Here is a 22,844-nt window from a genome sequence, read left to right as displayed (position 1 = left end):
GAGTTGTTGCTATGGAGACAATAACATCATCTGGTCTTGTTGCATTAGTGTGAACTGGCAGGTTTCAGTATGTGGAAGTTGCAAGGTTCATGTTGTTGTCAGTCTTTGGTCTGAACTGGACGCCACTTTCCCCGCCATAAAAACAAACTGCTCAAAAATGTTCACTTCAAAGAATTCACTTATCATTTTTATATTTATTGCTTTTAATTACAGGAAAAAAAACATCAACAATTTGCATAAAATCCAAATTCCGCTCTAGAAATATATTTGACCTTTCCAGTACAGAGATATCAAAGAGTACAGTAAACATTACAACTGAGGGCCGCGGGACCCCTTGCAAATGTACAGTACAGCATTTTTCAAACCATCAAGGTTAACAAAACTACACTTGGGTTGTTTGGTGCATCCTCGGTATGTACACTGGTCCACATCTGCTCACTGCTTGTGATCACTGGGTCCAGAGCTCGGCAGGACCCTCGGATCCGCTTCAAGTGTCGAACGAAAGGAAGAACTTTCTGGGAAACAGTTTTGGACATAGTCCGATCTAACAGCAGTGTGTCTGAGGGTGTGCATCCTTTACACATTTACATCAAACATCACAGAGTCTCCACCACTGGCGCCCGTGACAGTCACTTTAAGCGTTCAGGGAAACAAGCACGTATGCATAGATTTTTAATTGAACTAATGCACTGACAGTAGGCAGACAAAACCACTAAAACAAGCAGAGCGTCCACAAAGCCCTGAAAACAGCCTGAGAGTGTCTCTCACACACACACACACACACACACACACACACACACACACACACACACACACACACACACACACACACACACACACACACACACACACACACACACACACACACACACACACACACACACACACACACACACACACACACACACACACACCGCCCTGACCAGGAACGACACAGCTGGACAAAGTGAGGCTGCGGAAGCATGAAATACCACCTTAGAAAGTAGAATAACCTTAAACACGTGAGGGAATCTGATGGCTTAAAACAAACAAAAATTGGTGGTCAAATGTCATTATCAGGTTCGACAGATATCTTATGTCAGTTTTCAACAGTTCTGTGGAGAAAGAAACCCCCAACATGGATATTCCACATTCATTCTCTACATTAACAAGTGTAGAAAAAGTCAGTAATTGCCTTCCTCAGTGTTTCAACACAACACACATTCTGCTCTCTTATAGGAGCCAGCTGTGAACAGTTCACTCTTTAACAGGTGATCTGACACACAAACACATTAATATACCAAGAGTGCAGGAGAGAAATGTCTTCATATTCATATATCAACCCTTGAGAAGTTAATCCACGGGACAGTTTGAAGCTGGCTCCACCTTGTACACTGATGAAAGCAACGGCTGAAAATTCTGTCCTTAAAGCTGCAGTAGGTCATTTTTATAAAGATTTTTTTTGGTCATATTTGCTAAAACGTTCACTACATCCTGACAGTAGTACATGAGACAAAATAATCTGTAAAAGAAAATCAGCTTCCTCTGGCTCCTCCTAGTGCTCCTAATGCTATTTGCAAGAATCCACCGGGCCTGAACGAAAACAACCAATCAGAGCCGAGAAGGATAGAAAGACACTTTGGGTTGGAGGTTTGAAGGTAGTTGAGTCTCATTCACCAAAGCGTCCGTATTTCACGCCGTAGGAAAGAGACTCAACGATCAACTATCTTTCTCGGCAAACATGACACAAAGTTAAATTACCTACTGCAGCTTTAACAAAAGGAAGCTCAACAATTGAAATGGCCATCAATACCAAACTGCTGTATTCTTAAAGCGTCAGTATGCTTCACACAAAGAGCTCTGTGAATTGTCTGCAATCATTTATGCATGTCTGAAAATGTTCACTTCTAGAAACTGATCATCAGTTCTCGCTGCTGCAGCCTTGCTTGGTCTGATGTGTTCAACGTACGGTGGCCAACTTTAGATAGACATTGCTGATTACTGAGTCATCATTTCACTGACTATACTATTCTCTAGCATCCTGTTAATGTCACCTGTGGCCACAGTTAAACAGAAGTTACATCTTGCTTTAATAAATAAATGGGAACGCCCAGCTAGCTAGCTACATCCATGAAAAAGTGTAAGACAGAAAACTGGTGAGCGTGGAGGAGACTGATGCAGCTGTACAGATGTTGTAAGTGGACTTACAGAAATAACACACTTAAATAAGTTAGCATATTTCTTTAATTGACTTGAGTGTTAACTTTACTGCTCCTGATGAGCATCAGTGCAGCTTCGAATGAAATCAACATCTGAGGGGCAGGAAGAACTGCCCATTGGTTAGGGCAAGACAAAATACCCCCCCCCCATCCAATAAAATCCTGGTCCTGATTTTTGTTTCTTAAAAAACAAAACTACAAACACCACTTCATCTGTAGTGTGTTATAACGGGGGCCTTCAGCAGGGAAACGTTCTCTGTAGATGACTGAGTGGATTGTTTTAAAGAGGCCTTAGCAGCTGTATATCCCCGCATTAGAACATCTGTAGCGTAAATCTTTTTCCATTCAGCCGTTTTTTTTTTTTTTTGCATCGTATTAAAATTTTATTCCAAATGAATCGATTTCAGGCCCAGCTCCACCTCGCCCTACAGCTAACTGGCTAACAGGCTGAATGAAGGTTTCAGGCTAACAAATGCATGTAAACACATCATTCTTGGGGAGCGAGATCAGGGCTGCAGGGGTATAAAACTGTTAACCTTTACACCTGGTTAGATCACACATTGTATGTTCTAGCTAGTTTGACGCCAACGGAGGCCTGTAGAACCGCCGCAGTAGTGGTTAGAAATACCAGAGTCCAAAATAGAATCTACCCAGAGCTTCTGAGTATTTTCTGTGTACAAGTGGGAATTTCAGCCTGACCGTGTCTTTAGACTAAAATTCAGGGGGTCATAGTCAATCTGACTACTGTGAGTTTACTCAGCTGGGGTCTACAGCATCTCTTTTCAAAAAGCTAGCCCTAAAAAGCTGTTCCTCACCTGAAATACTTCAATATTCTAAAACAGTCAAAACGCTGCATCAGCTGATTATTCCACTTTATCGTGTCGATTTTGAAAAACAATAATTCTGTTCTAGTGCCGACTGTTCTAGTGCACTTGTGTTCCTGCCTCGCTATAGTGCATTTCACTCAATAAAACTATTTTAAAAATGGAAAAAAAATATATAGTTACAAAGCAGCAATTACCTTCCAACTAAACACATATCAAGTGGCGCAAACGCATACACTTACACACAGTCAGCTTCCTTATATGAGAAGGTGTACATTCAAAACCTTACAGCAAAACTGAAACAAACCTAAATTCCATTCTGCTTACATTACTCTTTTGATTCTTGTTTTTAATCTTTGAAAACTGCTGTACAATTCTGTCAGACAATAAAATCCTAGGTGAACAGTAATAATGAGGAAAAAGCATAAATACGCTATTTTAGAAATAAGTGTACAAGAACCATTTTCAGTTGAGACTTTTAAGTAAAAACAAAAAAATCCCCCAAAATCTCTGAACTTCCTAATAATTAAGTAATAAGTTAATCATATCCAACCCTCAGTGCAAAAATATCAAAAACAAACTGAAAGGGAAGGGGCCCGTGGTCACGTGGACTGTCGCTGTGCACGAGACAGTGAGTCATCTCCATGGGAACAAAGTTTTCTCAGGCACAAGTACTTAGGCTTTGTCCACCGAGCCTTTGGCAGGTCACTCTTTCTTTTTGAGTTTTTTTTTTTTTTTTTGAGTTTTTTTTTCCTGAAGTACACAGAAGCTTCAGTGAGCTGCTCACGCACAGTGCCCGGGGAGGAGCAGAGGACCATCGCCGTGGAAACGAGACCCAGAGGGACTCCTCTTCTTCTCTCCTTCAGTCGGCGTTGTCGAGTGCTTCTGAAATGTGGGAGGCTGTGTACTTTAACCGGAAGCCACCTGCAACACACGAGCAACCACATGCACACGTACAGAGATGCATCCAAACACACACAGGATATACAATCAGTGCACAGAAAAAAAAGAATAGTCTGAACATGAATGCTGGGTTTAGCTTGGAATGACCTAAACATGTATTCTCCTAACAACACATTTGTTCATGTACACTTTACATTGTTAGGCTCTCCTCCACAGTACCTTCAGCTAGCCACTAACTGAACTGACAGTCACTGGTTTGCTATCACTTCATTTCTCAATGAAAATATAACTGCACATATTTCAATGAGCATCATGTCGGCTATGAATGAATGTTGGCAGTTACTGTTGCACTGCAGTGGGCGGGGGGGGATTACTCGGTCCAGGTCTGCAAATTCAGTTGCCGTACCCTGTGAGCAGCAGTGTGTAGACCAGCAGGCGGGGTTAGGTACCGCCACTGGCACTGTGTCATGCACTGCGTGGCAGACGTGTTTCCCATAGAAAAGCTTGTGGAAGCGGCTCCGTGCAGGTAGTTCACCTTTGTGTGACTGGTCCCAGATGCAACGAGTGGCCAATGACATAAAACCATATCTGCTATGGGAGTCAGCCACTGGGGGCAGTCACGAGCCCATTACTGCTTGGTGAGGCATTGCACTCACACTTCAAGCTACACAAAGGTGAGATTTAAGCTTTGGGTGGGACAGTTCCTCCAGGAGTTTGCAGGTCTACAATGTCTCATTTCACAGCAGCTTTCCTAAATCATTGCATTGCATGTTGTGAAGCTTTTAAGCATTTTTTTTTTTACAACTAAATTGTGGGAGAAAGTAAAAAATAGCTGATTATTTTTGTTGTAAAAATCGAAGGCAACTTGTGAGAATAAAATCAATAGTAGTTTGGGGACGTGTGGCTCAACGTTCTGGGACTGCAATGATTGGTAAAACATTTCAGGAAATCACGACACGGCCCCATTTGCAGTCTTGCCAAATTCACAGGGCTGAATGTGGGTTAACTGTTAATGATGGCAACTTCCTGGAGGGACTGAGAAGAAGTGTTTCTACACTGGAAACAGGTTTTTACAAAGGAAAACATTTAAAGCATGAAGACTAATAGGTTAGTTTGGAAGATGCACTTCAGGGCCATTTCCCCACAGCTGCTTCCCTAAACTCCTTTACAGGAAACGGAGAGTCTGCAGCGTTAACGCTTGTGCCACCTACAGGCAAAGAGTGGGAACTGCTTCTGTTAAAACCTCAAAACACACACTAAATGGCAGTTGGCAGAAGAGTTCAACCATTACTTGAATAGCCAGTAGGGGGCGATACACCTGCCGACTGTCTCTAGGTAGCGGGGTCGGGGTAACCTGGGACAACAACTGAACAGCTCCCCCTTGTGGGACATCTGCAGCCTGCTAGTTGTGAATGAGTGAGCTTGTGAGTTTGTTAGTTTGTCAGTGAGACTCAAGCCAGTTTCATGTAGTGCTTCAATTCAAAGCCTGAATCGTGTGTGGACCCTTCTCACAGCAGCCATTTTGACATGAAACAGTAGGGTAAACTTACCAGTGAGCTGTACCAAATAGCAGCATCATTGGTATCACCTGTGTTTATCCTACTATTTCTAGTCTCGCACTGTGAAAAAGGTCTATTGCTCCTTACTAAAAGGCATGCGAAAACACATCAAGGCTGTGGTCACACCCACTGCTTGTTGGTTTTAGAGTGGTTAGTTTCGCTCTGTCTGCCCGACTACATGCAAACCAGGGGCTGGCACTGGCACTGGATAACCAATCACAGTGGAGTGTGATGGCAGAGGTGGAGCCAAAACAAACTTTATTCTTGTTCCTTATAGCTCTGTATGACTGCTTGTTGTCATGCTTTTCCTTCTCTGGCCACACACTACCAGTACGGGTGTCCCGGAGGATAGGCGACACTTTGAATTATCTGCTGTGAATTGAGTGTTCCAGTGGCACAGCTTCTCTCCTGGCCAAATAAACCAAACTGAAGCAGGAAACCCACGAGAGCTCAAACTAAACAGCTCAAAATATACTTGGTGAGGACGAGGCCTGACTTTTTATAGTCTGGGCTGAATGTTGGCCAATGACTGCTTGGGGTTCTGGGGAAGGGAAACTAAGGGGTCCTCTGTTTCTCCCTGCTCCGTGAGGCTGCACTACCTTGCTGTGTGGAGTCTATGGAGGGTTGGTTGCAGTCCTGAGCGTAGTGGCCGCTCACTCCACAGTTATAGCAGGACACGTTGCCGTTCTTCTTATTGACTCCGCCTCCCCCCAGCGCGGCGGCAGGCATCATCCCCAGCTGATTCGGGTACATGTGGTGGTAGATGCGCTGGCAGAACGACGCCGCTGGCGCCATCTGCTGCTGGAGGTTGTAGTTGGCAGTGCCGAGCATGTGTGACGACACGTCCGCGTGGCTGTGAGAGTGAGTGTGAAGGGGGCCGTAGGGGGGCGGGTGTGCGGGAGGCGGAGCGGTGGGGAAGAAGGGGGACAGGGTGGCAGCGCCGTTGGCCTGGTGAGGAGGCTGAGCCTGGGTGAGGTAACTGTTGCTGCACAGGCTCGTGAGCTGGAAGATGTGCGGCGGAACGCTGAACATCTGCCGCGCTGCTGCCATCTGGTGGGCAGGGAAGTATAGCGGCGTTTGGCAGCCGGAGGCACCGCTGACGCTGTTGTTGTTAGTGACGCCGCCTCGGCCGCCGCAGTTGTTGTGGCAACCACAGGTCCCGCAGCCCATCGGTTGCTGCTGCTGCTGTTGTGGTGGTGTCGGCTGCTGGGGGGGCAACTGTTGCTGCTGGGTTTGCTGAAGGGTAATAGGGTTAACAGGGGCACTTCCACAGGAAGCACTGCTGTTGCTGTACGCTGTACAGTCGCTGTGGGCCGTGCTGTGAGTAAGTGCTGGGCTGGGGCTGGGGGCGGGTCCAGGGGTGTGGGTGGGCACAGCTGGAGGAACAGCTGCTTGTACATGTCCAGGAGATAGAGCTACCCCAGTGGCTGCAGGCGGTCCTACAGCAGGCATGACGGAGGTGGGGACAGGGGGCAGGGTGTAGGGAGAAGGCAGGCCAGACGGTAAGGTTAAGCTGGGGTGCTTGGCATGTGAAGTCTCCACATGTGGCAGGGAGGGGGCCAGGCCTGAGCTGACACTGGCTGGGTCTTGGCAGGGCAGAGACTGATGAAGAGGAGAGGAGAAGGATGTGGAGCCAGGAGACATGACACTGATGGCTCTTACAGGAACCTGGTGTGAAGCCTGCGGGGATGCGGGGGTAGAACCGCTCCCTGAAGCTCCATCAGTGCCACCCTGGCTGTGAGACAAAGCTGTTTTGAATCTCTGAACCAGAGGCTGCACAGCAGGACTTGCCGGAGGGTGGAGGCCGATAGGTGGAATCCCAAAGGTTGGGAGCATGTCCCTCTTCTCTGGTTCTCCCACAAGTCCAGGGCCTGGGACAGCTGGAGGCACTAGGGGCATCTGCATCATCAAAGTCCCGGAGGAGGGCTTCACGTCGGGGATGATGCTTTGGCTGGGAGGAGGGACCAGTGGAAGTGGAGAGTCAGCGGCCCCGTTGGGGAGCACATAGGGCAGAGGATGCATGAAGGAGAGAGGGGGGAAATCTGAGCCGGTCTCTGGGCAGAGCGGCTCCAGCTGGGCCTGGTGGTTCTTGGAAGACAGAGGGTGGACAGAGGAGACCTCTCCCACCGCAGCTGGACCAGTCTGGTGAGTGAAGAACATGCCAGGGCCCGGTCCTTTGCTGGAGTCATCAGAGTGGCTGTCTGTATCTGTCAGAGAAACAAGATCAGGTTCAGGCCACGTTACACCAACACCCTCATGACAGAGGACAATGAGAGAGACATGCAGCAAACTACAGCTACATCATCTGTGTGTGTGTGTGTGTGTGTGTGTGTGTGTGTGTGTGTGTGTGTGTGTGTGTGTTACCTTTGTTGTTGTCGTCCTCACTATCCATGCTCTCTGGTCCTCTGTGTTGAGGGCTGGATGGAGAGCTGTAGCTTTCTGATGATGTTTCACCAAAGGTATCTGGACCAGAACCTCCATCTGCAACAACGTGTGTGTGTGTGTGTTAAACTACAGACGATCCACCAAGCATCAGTCTACAGAGCATTCACTGTCAATGTACCAAAAGATTCAATGTTTTAAGGTCAGTTATTTCATCCAACATGAAAATGTGTTTATTTATTTCAAATAAAAAATGAAAACCTGTGGATTTGTGATAGTAATGGTAAAATAATGTAATGTTTGGTCTATGGTTGTGTCTGTGTAAGAGGCATTTACAACCATTTATGTATGTAAGGGATGTTATTTTAGAAACCAGGGTTTATTAAGGTCTGTGGGAACCCTCTCAGACAACATTTAGTCTGTAGTTTTGTTATTATCTTGTCAATCCTGTGCTATTTGGTAGATACAGCCTGAGCCTGGTTTCTTTTAGCCTATATCAGAGTTCCCATTCTTTTTAAGAATCTTCCAGGACCTTTCCAGGAATTTTACAATACAGGACAACAGTTCATATACATTACCAGTAGGCCTAGTACTGACTTCTTGTTTAATGATGCAGGTTCATGATGTAGTGTAGGTTTATTACAGGGAGGTGGTCAGTGGTTATGTATATACCACAGTTTTCCTCTAACCATAACACTATGGCCACAGTCCATAAGTAACAGTTCAAATCAAGTAGAATTCATCTTGTTTTACAGAAAATGTGGCCATGTGATGTGCTAAAATACGATTTAAATCAAATTCCAGGTGCTTCCATGACTGGAAAACCAGACTCTAAATTTCCAGGTTTTCCAGGATGCGTGGGAACCCTGTATATTTGTTTACATTTTGTCAAACTGGCGCCATTTAAAGTATGCTGGGTTAGCGATTAGCAGTTCCTGTTTGCAGTGTACAACACGGACAACTACCATTGCACTATTTTGATACCCAGGAAAACTTGGATTCACATCAGAGATAATAATATCCTCGGAAAGTGGAAAAATGTACGAGTCCCGTCTGTGTGTTTAGATTTGACTGTGAGAAGCAGCGTGATTGTTGTTGCAATCAGGCACTAAGGGTTTCTAAAGTACTATAATAGCCTCCATAAGCTGTGCCACTGCTGCAACTGCTCACATTGTTGAGCCAAACTACAATAACCAACTTCCTGTTGTTGTTAGAAAAGCGGCATGCTCCTGTCCCTCTTACATCACGCGGCATTGTTTTAGTCACGTCTCTCCCTCTATGCTCTCACCCCCACCTCACAGTCTGGAAACCTCTCATCTGTAATAATAAAGTCCATCTAGCAGGCAACATTTAAACTACCGTGTGATTTCTATCACAGCCATCCAGACACTCACCTTTCCTCTGAGGTGACAGGGTTGGTACCAGCCTACCGTTGGCTACAAAGGCAGCACCTTTCCCCTTCCCCTTGTCCCTGAAAATAGATGGAGATTGGAAGAGATGGGGACAGTGTGATGTGGACAGAGAAACACAGTAACAGGATATAAATGTGGTATGTGGTGAGCAGTCATTGGCAGATTACAGACTGATAGGCCTTTGACGGTTCAGTACAATACTGTCTCTCATTATCTATACAGATCACACAAACAAGAAGACATGTGACTGTAACCTTTGTGTGACACAGTGTAAGCATGACTTCTATCTTACAAAGCAATTAAACCTTTTTCTTGTTATGTCATACTTAACAGTTTGACCCTCTAGCAGTGATATCTCCACAGTTCCCATAACACGCTCATAAAATGCTGATCAGCCGTCGCTGACCTACCTGTCTGTGGGCAGGCCTCTGCTCTTTGTTTTAGTGGCTGGGTGGCTTCTCTTCTCTGTTTCTGGGTGCTGTGAGGAGGACAGAGAGTCAGCGCAGCTTCACCAAGTTTCAACCACAACCATTAACACAGCCTGACAACAGAGAATTCCTCTTCCGCTTCCTGACATCATCGTAGCATTTTCTTAACACAAGTAACACTGCCCAGTGTGGCCAGTCATAAATCAATGCATTAAAGACGGGTGTCAGAAAATATAAAAATATATTGTACTGCAATATTCTGTTTTGTGATATTGTATAAATTCTCAAAGACACTGTATCAATGTTTGTGTTTAAATCCCAGACCTCTAGATAGCAGTGTTGGAAATGTAAACTGAGGGCTTTGATGTTGGATGCTTCAGAAATACAAATGCAAACATGTTGGTACAACTTTTTATCATACTTGCTGAAACATTCACTATATCCTGACAGTAGTACATGAGACAGATAATCTGTGAACAATTCAGTTCCTCTGGCTCCTCCTAGTGCTCCTAATGGCATTTGCCATAATCCACCGGGCCTGAATGAAAACAACCAATCAGAGCCGAGAAAGATAGAATGTGTTCTTATCAATTTTCCAATATCAAAGATTTTTGGAGTAAAGTGGAATTTTGTGTTACACATAGTGTTTAGGTTACATTTATTCTGTATGCTGTACCCTGTGTAAACTTCATTTGTTATCTTAATTCCAAAAATGACATTGTGAAAACAAATGTGGTGTAGCCCGGAGCAGCAGCACAGAAAGGCATTTCCAATGTGTTAAGCCTCTATTGTGTGTGTGTGTGTGTGTGTGTGTGTGTGAGTGAGTGAGTGAGAGAGAGGCAGGGGATGTGCTTTGTCAGCACAGTGCTGTCTCTCTTTTTCTCTCTCACTCTCTCTCTCTCCCCCCACTGACACATACAAGTAGTCTTGACCTATATCAGTGAGATTAGCGTGGAGTACTCCCATTCACGTGGCAGTGTGTGACACATCCAAACACGCACACGCACACACGCACACACACGCACACACACGCACACACACACACACACACACGCACACACACACACACACACACACACACACACACTATGGTAAATATACTCTCCACAGCAAGGACCAGGGTCTAAATTGAGTTCCAGGGACATTATTTTGTCCCCCACAAACTCCCTGGGGTAGTCGGGGGTGGTACCTTCCAAGAGTACAAGAACTTTGGGGGTGGGGCTTTCAGTGCTGAACGTTTCTGATTGGTCGAGTATGCACAGCATTTTATTTCAGCCACCATTTTAAAAATCTGCATCCGAAAAGCAGTTTGTTTTTTATTCACTGTGCTTCCACACATCAGCAGGGAAGAAGCAAGCATACATCTTGTATAGTCACGCAAAAAAAATGGCTTGCACAGAAACATTTTACTTCCTTGAAAAGTAGTTCCTGGGACTAAAAGTTTAAGATAGTTTGGGTGGAAAGGCGTCCTACAGGCTTCCATGTAACAACAAGCTATAATGATTAACTAGTGTTCATGGAACTGTGTGTAACTGTGTACTGTGCTGCTGAGCCTTACAGTGGAGTTAATCATTAGACCAACACTGCTAAATACCTCTGCTGCGGTTACATGAGAGAAACACCTTGACCCAGCAGGGCCTCAACCCAACACACCAACAAACACTCAGCACTTCAAATGCTCTTTTTCAAAGTACTGAGCTTGTTTTCTTTCTGTTGGCATTTTTATTTGTAAATGCAAACTTTTTCTTATTGACAGTATTGCTCCTTTTACAGTCAGACAACATCATGACAGTCAGTCACTGTCAAATCAACCAATCAGGGTTCCCACTCTTGTTTAAGAAATAATTTTCCAGGAGTTTTCTTGACAATACAACACAACACTTTGTTGACAAAGGGTCATATCATCTACCAACTACAGTAGGCCTATTGTTCACATGTTTTACTCTCCCTTCTTTAATGATGCAGGGTTAATGATGAAGTGTCTCTGGTTCCATGATGTTTTATCACGCTTTTATTGGATCAATTTTACAATTTTCTTTGGTGTCATGGTTAGGAAACCTTTGATTTTAGAGCTTTTTATCTTTACCCTTTACCATTTATCATATACATTAATAAATAAACAGTGTAATACATTGAACTGATCAGCCATGTATTTAGAAGTACTGCAGATCACCAAACATTTCAGAATGAGGAAGATATCTGGCCTAGTTCAGCCTTCCACCCTCACCTGTTCTGCCTCCTGGCTGCTCCTCAGCGTACAGCTCTTCCTCCTCTCTGCTGGACCATTATGTTCTGCAGTGTGGGCCCCCCTCCGACTATCCCCCTGGGAGCCCTTGGCACTAGAGAGACTGGTGGAGAATAAAGGAATATATTACATATAATATATATTTTTCACACTTTGAGTCCTGTTGGATATGGAAGTAAACATCTTTGCCTGCAGTCTTCCTAAAACAATACCTATTGTTTTCTCTAAGATATAATATGGTAGAGTTACATTATTATTTGCTGCGGTGATGTCCTACTTTAATAATGGGGATGAGAGTATTCAGAGGCACAGATCAGACCACACAGTCTACTTACCCTTGACATGGACTCTTGGTCCCGTGCTTTTTCTTGTATCCCTGAACATACGACTCTAAATATGAGAGAAACATCAACAGAGCTCCGTTACATCTGTACAACTGTCAATCAACATTAAAAACACATGCAACTCATTCTTCTCTCATTTTTAATGTTAAAGGAGACATAAACAGGGAAAGACTATTATGTAAAGTAGGGCATAACAAATGTAACTTAAACACCACCTGTTGCCATGGCATCAATATATTGTTGTAGCTGCTGCCAGAGCACTTTTATTCTAAAAGAGGCGATTTGGGGAAAAGCGTTTGGAGCAGTTAATAAATATAATACAGTGTTGACTAGAGCTGCAATGATTGATCCATTAGTTGTTGACTATTTTGTTATGACTATTTTGATTTTGATTTGTCATTCTGAGTCATTTTAAAGAAATAAAATTCTAAATTCTCAGCTTTCAGCGTCTCAAATGTAAATATGTTTCGGTTTGTTTGGTCCTCTTCTGGGCCAAACAACTAATAGTTCATTTCCAGGATATTTGGTCATTTTAATCAATTTCCAGGTGTTTAAACCAGTCTCTAAATGTCCAGGTTTTCCAGGACGTGTGGGAACCCTCATTACACAAACATTAAGAATTCCGTGATGAGGCTCATTTAATTCCCTTTAATGATTGAATGATCTATGAGCAGTATAACATTATAGAGTACAGCATTAATCTAACGCACAAAAGATCTTCTAGCATTGACAATTCTGATGCAAGTATGAGGCAGGCCAGGGCTGTGGTTACTGCTGCTCGACCTGAACCCAGTCCAGCACATGATCGGGCAAATATAGCCGTGAAATATGAGGATTTGAAACAGACTCAGCCTTCCCAAACGACCTCCAAAAATAAACTCTAGTTAACTGTTCGTGTTTTCTGCATGGCTCCAGCTACCACAGCAGCCATGGTCAGCGGGCCGCTCCTTTGCATTGTCCGTACACATTTACTGATTATACATGCTCTTGTGCATTTATTTTGTCCTCTTCACTGCTCCCTCCCTGCCACTACTGCTCTCCACACAGGAAAACTCTTGTCAGAAAAAAAAAAAAACTGTGGGAAAATGAGTGGAATCATTTCTCTTCCTCTCACCTTCCTCCTGGCTGGAGGCATCGGAGCAGTCTCCTTGGTAGGCCTTACCCAGCGGGCAGTTGCCTGTAAAGAAAAAGATAACTTTGGTTCTGACAGGAGTAATCACATTTTGGACACGGCAAGCATTCTGCCATATTGTCACTATTCTTCATATTTGTATATATTGTCTCCTTTTATTGCCTCTGTTTTTATCTTTATTTATGTATTTATATTAACTTATCAAGGCAAATTCCTTGTATGTGAAAATGTACTTGCCAATAAACCTTATTCTGATCTGATACTATTAAATGATAGTATTGTATAATTTTGTACATGTATCAAAGTATCAAAGTATTGATTATTTTGACATCCTTGTAATGTGTGTGCTGAAAGTCAAGATAAATGCTCCCTTATTAAATAAGCAATGTATAGGCTCTGTCAAGTAAAACATTATAAAAATGACTACATGTGAGGAACACAAATTTAATTTTATATCATGTGGTTTTGAAAACTGGTAATTAATCTGCTCTAATGTGGTTACTGCCAGGAATGTACAGTATACAATGAATGTTTTATGATGCTTGTGTAATTTCAGTATAAACACAAATGCCTGTCAACCACAGTTTAACTATATACACCAGCTACAGTTTAAACATGTACAGGTATATTTCCTCATGGCAGCATGAGGTAGCAACATTTCTATATAGGTTAATACAAAAAACTAAAATATAAATCTGGAGAATAAGATTTGTAGGCCAGAGCATCTCTTACAGCGCTTCATTATAATGCTGTTTGTCACATATTTTACCTTTATCAAATAAATTGTAGCTTCTGCAATTTGCATATTGTGATTTTAAAATTATTTCCATGAATTGTGCAGCACTAGTGTGTTTGACCAGCTGTTAATGCATCTCTAACAATTAACTATCTAATATTTTAAATGGTCAAAGGAAACCGCAGTGCACTGGCACATATCATGAGCTGTTCAGATAATAAAGAAAGCCAATTTAATAATCATGCTAAGAAAATAGAATGAGACTGCTGTTTTAAGAACAACAGTGCCTTTGTTCCACATGTCTTCTGGTCATAAATGGTAAAATACTGCAGAGACGCTCTCCTTACAAAATCTAATTTCACAGTTAAATTATTTACTAATCTGAAACAACATGAGAACTAAAGTGAAAATAAAAATGGATCAAAGACTTGCAGTGGTTGCTAACTTTCTCTGAGTACATGGTGTCCTTGTGAGGAGGTCAGATAGGACAACTGAACAGTGTAAGCGTTAACCATTCTAAGAGCTGACTTTAAAAGGTGTCAGAACAGGAAAATGCTTGATTGCTAAAAGCATGTATGGAAAATGAGCACATGATATAAGGTGAAAAAACAATCCTAATGATTACACCTTCATGGACATTGGCGTCTGATACTCACATCTGCAGCTAGCAGGTTTCGTAGAGTAACTGGAGTCACAATTGAAGAAGCTGCAGACCTTTCTGGTCTGTCTGAAGACTGGAGGAGCAGATAGGAACCTTTCCCTGAATAGGCAGAGACAGAGAATAAGGGAAACTTGGCTGTCATGGTTTTTCTCTCAGGAGGATTAATACACGAGGCAGCAGAACAACTACAATACATCTGTGGTAAAACCTTACTTCAATCCTACATATATTACTCCAACAACCATCCAAACCTTTTTCCTTCAATTTTCTCAACATATTATGCAAATTCTTGACACTGCAATGACTAGACGATTATTCAGTCCTTCACTAAAGTTCTCAAAGCAAGGCTCTGGCCAGGACTAATTTTGAGCGTAAAATTCAATATATAATAAAGAAATAATCATATTTATTTTTGTATCTGTAAGTATAAGTGTACATATTGGTCAGTGTTTGGCTTTGTGTGGCTAATGAAGATCAAACCATGGCAACACAGATGTCCTGAACATGCAAATTAGACCTGAATCAAAATGCTTGCAATGCCAGTCTACTGTAGTGACACCAACATACTACTGTTGTTCAGATAATTCAAGGAAAAAGCTTTCTCTGGCATCAGTGAAGCACAGACCCATAGAAGGGGAGGGGAAAAGAGCAGAATCCCAATGTGGGCTGGCCTACCGATGAAAAGCCTGAGTTCAGGAAAGTTTCACTTTCCACAGTTTCACTTAGCACAAAATGAAACTGATGGACGCCATTGTATGAGCGAGTGTTTGTGATTTGTGTATTGCTTAAAGGGCGTTGTTGGATTGAATATCAGCAGTCCCATCCAACCATCACACACACACACACACACACACACACACACACACACACACACACACACACACACACACACACACACACACACACACACACACACACACACACACACACACACACAACACACACACACACTATAAGGTCCCTTGTCTAGCATGCCTGAGACTATGTGTTATATGTGCACAGCTGCAAAACAGGTTGAACATAATACTGGGATCTTTCTGAAGGAGATAATCATGGAAGGTTAAAGAAAAGCTTTACAGAATCAGTGACTTCTTAAAACCCACTTTATAGACTTGCCTTTATGTGATGGCAACTATTATTTCATTTTATTTTCATGGCTTCTATTCTGCTCTAATTGTTTTTTCTTTATTTTTATATATTTTGTGTATCACAACAATCATTTTGCTTTGTCTGTCAAAGCACTTACTAACTCTGTTTTTAAAAGGTTCTATATAAATAAAGGTATTATTATTATTATTATTATAATAATAATCTTAGACTCTCCAGAGAAGAGAGTTTCACACTGTGAGAAAGAGACATGAGGCAAAGTTATTCCATGAAGTGAAAGGGACGTGTGTATGCTGTTGTTCTGAACACAACAGGAAGTTAGTTGTAGTCTGACGTGCTGATTTGACCCGCTCACCGATATGGTCAGCAGTTGGAGCAGCAGTTTCTCACTAAACTCTGAGCACAAGGACATGATGCACGTATGACGATAGATCACTGTGTTCGTCACAAGTACATTTCCATAATTCTGCTAAGAAATTCTATTTAAAAAAACACACGCTCCTTATGGCTCTAGAACTTTCCAGTATAAAGTTCAAGTTCAAGTATTTGTCCCAGAGGGGCAACTCATTCTGCTGCAGTAGCAATAAAAAATAACACAACAGCTACACAGGGAAGGGAAAAGCCTCAGAGTGGAGCAGAGAAGCAGCAGAGGGTATGAAAGAGAATTTATATCTGTTCGTTTTGGCTGGTGGTTGTCTGCGGCGGGACCCAGAGGGCACTGGGTGGGTATTGTCAGACATGATGGATTCTGCCTCCTTTAGCTCATGTTTGTTGCAGAGTTCAGGTAGTTTTGCTGCTGATCTTATTCTTCTTATATGATCCATTGACAATGAGTGGAAATGACAGGAAGTTAGTTATTGTTGATCTGCTGGTTTGGCTCACTTCTCAGCAGCAGCGGCTCAGATACTCAAGATACTTTAAAGCTCCCACATTTAATATTTCCATGTCCATTTTTGATTCAGGTAGGTGCAGGCATAGGTGCGATATAAACACAGTCAAAGTATCAGCACGCTCAAACCACAAAGAATTGCACACAGCGCATATTCAGAAGCAGCGCCTTTAAACAAGCCCTCTGGACTTCCGTGGTGCATGCTCAGCCACACTCCCATCATGCCCTACCTGGACACACTGTCCAGGCACACTGCAATCCGTTATCTGTCGTAGGCTTGGCTGTGTGTCACTCAGAAAATAGTCAGCCAATCAGAAGAGAGGCTCATTAATATTAAAGGACCAGTGTGTAGGATTTAGTTCTTTTTAGGGATCTAGCGTAGTGTAGTTGCAGATTGCTACTCTCTGGCTTCACCCCACCCTTTCAAAGCCAAAATAAAACACTGAGAAAGTGTCAAATATGGGATCTTTAAAAACCCTTAGTGCCTTACTACTCAGAGTCATAACTCAAATCTAAACACACAGACATGATTCACAGACTTTCATACACTTTCCAACAATATTATCATCTCTGACATCCATCCAAGGTTCTTCAGTATAAAAGCTATCCACTGATAGTTGTCTGCCACCCATGGGTACACTGCAAACAGGAACTGCTAATTACTAATTCATCAAACTTTTAATGGTGCCAATTTGCCAAAATATAAACAAATATAGGCTTAAAAAAGCAAAGATCAAGCTCACTGAATCCATGGCAACATTACACTTCCTGTTTACAATCCTTAAAGTTCCAAAACTTACATAAAGCGTGGTTATCCCCGAATAGTGACACAGTCGACTTGATTTTGTCTGACTGTGGGATCCAGGGGCTTAGAACTTGAAAGCCGTACTGCTATTCATAAACTCCCTACCAATATAGAATACTAGCATGAATAACACCCACTGGCTGCAGATCTTCAATCACAACAAGTCATGTTGTGTGACAGCCAATAGCTAATTCACACTGTAACTGCAGTACTGAACATCTACAGGGAGCTTCATTTAATTGAATTGAATGAATTCTACTGTCAGCTTCCAGACGCCAGAAAGCACAGGTCTTGGTTGCCTCCTCAGTGAACTGTGGCACAGTACGGAGTAAGAATGTACTCCAGATTTATTACAGACAGGAAATGACCCCAAAAAGATAGGGTAAAAGGAGACAGATGTTGACTCTTATCCTCGGAGAACTCAGAATAACAGAATGAAATGACCACAGTCAGGACTGCGGTTTGTCCTCGGTCAAGGCTGCAGTTTGCAGTGTTTTCGTGCGATCTTATTTGGCGTGAACGCCAGAGAGGGGCAAGTGACAGCATAGAGTCCAGACAAGTCTATTGTGTTTCGCCGATGGAACCGAAATTAGATTTATCTGAACTCTATCTAGCCATGAATATGTTTAACAGAGCGGGATGACTGGCCACTGAACCTCGCTAAAAGAAATCAGTGTTTGTACAGTTCCATTATCTGGGTTTTAAAATAAAGTTCACAATGCATTCTAAATAACCCTCAAATGTCTTCAGGTTATAGTAATTTTGAGAATACCCTTCAAATACTAAGGCTAGAATCATTATAATAACAATTAATGTTGATTCATATGAATGGAAAAGTATTGTAGTCTTGCTATATCCCCATTATTTGACACATCAGGTGTACATCTGGGTTAAATGTAAAGTACCTGAGGTTCTTCTCCACATCCCTGCTCTCACTCTGGTCCCCCTGGTTCAAGAGCCTCAGGATGCTCTTCTCAAAAGACTCAGTACACTGATCCTTAGGAAGCTGCAGAGAGAAACAGGGGAGGATACACTGAGAAACCTGCTTCTACATTTGGGCCGATCAATTCAGAGTTCATACTTTCCACACTAATTCTCTCTGTCTGTATTATTTAGTCTTATTAAGGCAGTAAAATAGCCAAATGGGCCTTTTTCACAACACACGTTCTGACTTGGAAAATAGGGCTGCACAATGAATCGCAATATTATTGAAATGGCAATATGCAAATCTTAGAAGCTGCAGTATCTGTCAAAATAATACAATGTGACTTTTTTTTACCATATCGTGCAGCCCTATAGGAAAGGCACTAATAATGTGTGACATATGAAAATGTGTACTGTGAGAAAGGCCCAACAGGTCTGTCACACTAATGTGATGATCCATGGTGCTGATATACTCATCCCAACAGGTATCGCCTCATGTAGCTAAGATTCAACATTAATGCATGCAATAATACGTCCCTGTTGGTTAACAGTTCATTTAGTTAATTTAGCTAGAGTAAATGACTCATGTTCCAGACATTCTGGCACATTCTGATCATGTTCATAAATGAAGACAGAAGCATTAATGCAACTATGGAGCCCCAAGGTGTTCAATAAAACAGAAATAATTAGTAATGATAAAATAAATAATCACATGAATAAACTGTGTAAAATTTGTTAATATGCAAAATCATTTTAGAAATGATTAAAACTCTACTTGGAGTTTATTTTTATTTCAAGTCACTTTTCATGTCCCCGGCCTATCACCTTCCAGCCAGTCATGGCGCCCTGCCTCTTAAGCTAGCAAGCTCAACAACTGCTACCAAATTAAGCTTATTAGCACTTGTTAGCTAAAGCAACAACAAAGCCAAAGTCATTCTGAATCGACTCTGTAGTTACTGTAAAGAAACTCAGGACACAGACATTAACACCTCATTTTATTAGCTTAACAATGACCTTAACTCATTCTACTCACCTAGCAGGCTAACTAGCAAGGCGAGGCTGTGAGCTAAATTGGCTAATTTGGTAGCTGTTTTTGAGCTTGTTAGCTTAAAGTCCAGTGTGTGGGATTTAGTGGCATCTAGCGGTGTAGTCGTAGATCACCTCTGTTGCTTCACCTTCCCGTTCCAAGATTAGGGAGAAACTACGGTGGCTGTGAAATGCGCATAAATTCACCCCCCCCTTTTTAGAGCAAGGGTTTGGTTTGTCCCTTCTGGGCTACTGTGAAAACATGGCGGTTCAATATAGCCACCACTGTCATGAACAGTGACATTATAAAACAAAAAGGACATTCTGAAACAAAAATGTTCACAACAAAATTAAAATAATATCCAATAAAACTGAGTGAAAATGAGTTGTAATCATTTCATCAATTATTTTAGGTTTAGGTTTATTTATATATCTCTTTTACTAATTCAACATTTAACACTTTGCAGCAGCATGAATCCAGAATTCCTAGGTAGCGTGAAGTCATTGGCAGAGACTGCAGTTCAGTTTTTCTCTTCTGCGTGACTGGTTGCAGGACCTATAACTTGTATATAATCTTGTCATTGCACTGGAAGGGTGAAAAATCAACAAGTTCAACAAAAATGGGTACCTTTTGAAGGAAATTCTCCAGTTCCACATGGGTTTTGGTCACACTGCTTGAAGAAGAGTCTGACCACTTCACCTGAAACAAATCAGAGGGCATTCTCCATCACTACACAGGCTAGAATGACAAATCTGACAACAGTAATGTCAAAAAGGAAATGGGGCTATGCTAGTGCTGCATGGTACAATGTCAGGCGATCTCCTTCTGGTGACTAATTGTTGAAGGGACTGACATATACCAAAATAAGTCCAAATGAAGAACATGATGACACGAAGCCCACACAGTGAGAAACAAGTAAGAACCCTGAATTGTACACAAACACACATCTCTCTCTATAATCACAGAGATATGACGTTAGTTACACCCATTCAGAAGCCAAAGCACTCAAGTTATGTAATGCCTGACGCTATAAAACTTAACAGAAATGTTCATATTTACTTACTTTACCTTTATTACATTTATAACATATGTACTTTAATGGTCATTTACTTTCTTTCTGGTCTTTATACAAAACAAAATTACAAAAAAATCAATAGTAAACAAAAGAAAAAGAACCACAGATGTGTAAGATCGGGTTGTAAAGGAAACAGATATGTTAGACCACATAACATTCCTGCTGAGACACAGGGAGATGTGATATCTTTTCTGAGCTGTATGAGCTCATGAGTTACTCATGACCACGAGTAACTGAGCCTTAAGAATACATGAATAAAGGGCAGGAACAGTACCATAGTGTTATTCTTAAACACAGCCATTTTAAATGGTGAGGTAAGATCGAATGGCCTAAAATTCATTACATGTGACTGATGTTTGCTTGTATGTCCCAACCCTAAGTTTCCTCTAAAGTAATTACTAGCTTTACAACAAATACATTTTGGATGTATTTAAACTGTGTATGCCTACAGAGGCCAGAGTATTAGGATCAGCTGTGTGAACAGAAGCTGTGTCACATGCTATTACATAGCATCTTATTCACTTTTGTCAAAGAAAAACAGCAGACTATGACTCAACATGCAACAACTATGAGGATGCATTACTGCCTAAACGACAGATGAATTTAAAAAGACAGTCACAAGTGAGATAATGCAGGCTGTATTTTCTTACTGCAAAGCTATTTGCTATTTTCTTTGCATTGCAGGCCTTTATATAGCTTTATAGGTTGTGATTTGTTGTCATCATATATATAGTGAAGGCTGTGATTACTATAGGGTTTTCTTGGCCTGCAATCAGAATGTAAACTATTTTATTGCGCAAACTGCAACGTAATAAAAACAGAACTTAAAAACGTTATGTTAACAACTTTTCAAAACTAAATAGTTGTATAAACACTATAAACGTACATTAAATTCAGTATTTGAGTATTCACAGAGATGTTTCTCAGACTGCACAAGATATAAATGAGTTACAGCAGTTGTTTCAGCTATGCGTCAAAAATTCACATCAATTAAAACCAGTATACTAGTTTAACTGATATACAGCCCAGCCCTAAATATGTAACAGACCAAAACTAAGTACTGTGTAGTTAGGAAGGAAGAAAAAAAGACCTTTACAGTGTCTCTCATACAGAAGCGTTCAACTTGAATTAAGTTAGTGATCAGCATTGGTCCCCAAAAGCCTGACCTAAACAACCCTATAGCAGTGTGAGCCTTTTTTCAGTGGAGCAGCAGGACACACACTTTGGAGCCGTTCGCATACGTAATGAACACAAAAAAAGCACAGATAGCCATTTACTCCTTCCCAGCAGCACCACCAGCTAATTTAGCTTCTAGAGTCTTCACACTGATAAACCGATAAATACATTAATTATGCTATGTGATGAACACGACACATGCCTATTTAACAGTGTAAATGCACGTGTTAATATGTGTGTGTGCGTCAGTGGTTTGGTCCAGTATAAACAGATGGAGAGTGAGTGCTTCTGGCTTGACTGTTGGAGCTCAGTGAAGCCAACAGGACTTAGTCTCTCCTCTCCATCTGTCTTACTGAATCTTTATTTCTGTAAATGAGCACTAAGCACTCCTGTTTGTTACTGTGAATCCGCGTTTGGAAACCATTAGCAGTGACGAGCCACCATCAGCTTGGCACTACACCGACTCACTATGGAATTGGAGTCTGGGATTAGTCGAGTGCACAGCCAACTGGTCCAAAAGAAAATAAAGACAATTTGCTCCAGTTTTTTCTTTACAATTAACCCACAGACTCACAATTGTGTCTGTAACAATATGGACACATGTAGAACCTGCAGTTTTCCTGCATGGTCCAATTTGGCTGCTGGCCTGTTCCAATCCTGCTCCACCTAACCAGAAATGTCCCTGTGTTGGGAGATTAAAAAAAGCCTTACTTCCAAGCTGGCACTGGTATAACCAGCACAATGCACCACAGGGAGACAGTGATGCCAAAGAACAAGAGCAGCAGACACCTTTCAGAAAGCCACGTCATGCACAAACTAGCATTTGCCAGTCCATCATGTATTTTGACCCGATTGTGATTCAGAAGTTATCTAACAAATAACCAATCACCACATGCTCTGCTTAGTTCATAAAAACTATTACTACTTTAAACATTTTAAAATAGGGCAGAAGCAAGTATGATATGATATTTAGCACACTGGGCATCTGTTTCTATGTGTTTGTTGTGAAGAAAGGTC

The 22,844-nt window shown here is 42.0% G+C and overlaps 1 protein-coding gene across 1 annotated transcript in view; it reads right to left on the bottom strand.

Moving 5' to 3' along the window:
• Positions 1 to 174: 174 nt before the first annotated feature.
• Positions 175 to 22,844, bottom strand: part of zcchc2 (zinc finger, CCHC domain containing 2) — a 28,279-nt gene continuing 5,609 nt past the window's right edge. The window contains exons 4-14 of the mRNA XM_051410632.1: positions 20,204 to 20,275; positions 18,531 to 18,631; positions 14,820 to 14,923; positions 13,410 to 13,472; positions 12,287 to 12,341; positions 11,934 to 12,054; positions 9,689 to 9,756; positions 9,261 to 9,337; positions 7,849 to 7,965; positions 6,084 to 7,691; positions 175 to 3,946 (exon numbers count right to left, since the gene is read on the bottom strand). Of these exons, the coding sequence (XP_051266592.1) occupies positions 3,885 to 3,946; positions 6,084 to 7,691; positions 7,849 to 7,965; positions 9,261 to 9,337; positions 9,689 to 9,756; positions 11,934 to 12,054; positions 12,287 to 12,341; positions 13,410 to 13,472; positions 14,820 to 14,923; positions 18,531 to 18,631; positions 20,204 to 20,275 (2,448 nt within the window). The 3' untranslated portion in view covers positions 175 to 3,884. The remainder of the gene's footprint in view (positions 3,947 to 6,083; positions 7,692 to 7,848; positions 7,966 to 9,260; positions 9,338 to 9,688; positions 9,757 to 11,933; positions 12,055 to 12,286; positions 12,342 to 13,409; positions 13,473 to 14,819; positions 14,924 to 18,530; positions 18,632 to 20,203; positions 20,276 to 22,844) is intronic.

The sequence above is a fragment of the Dicentrarchus labrax genome, unplaced genomic scaffold (assembly GCF_905237075.1).
Source record: "Dicentrarchus labrax unplaced genomic scaffold, dlabrax2021, whole genome shotgun sequence".
Taxonomy (NCBI): domain Eukaryota; kingdom Metazoa; phylum Chordata; class Actinopteri; family Moronidae; genus Dicentrarchus; species Dicentrarchus labrax.
Note: the sequence above shows the minus strand (reverse complement) of the source record. Positions and strands in the feature narration are given on the sequence as shown.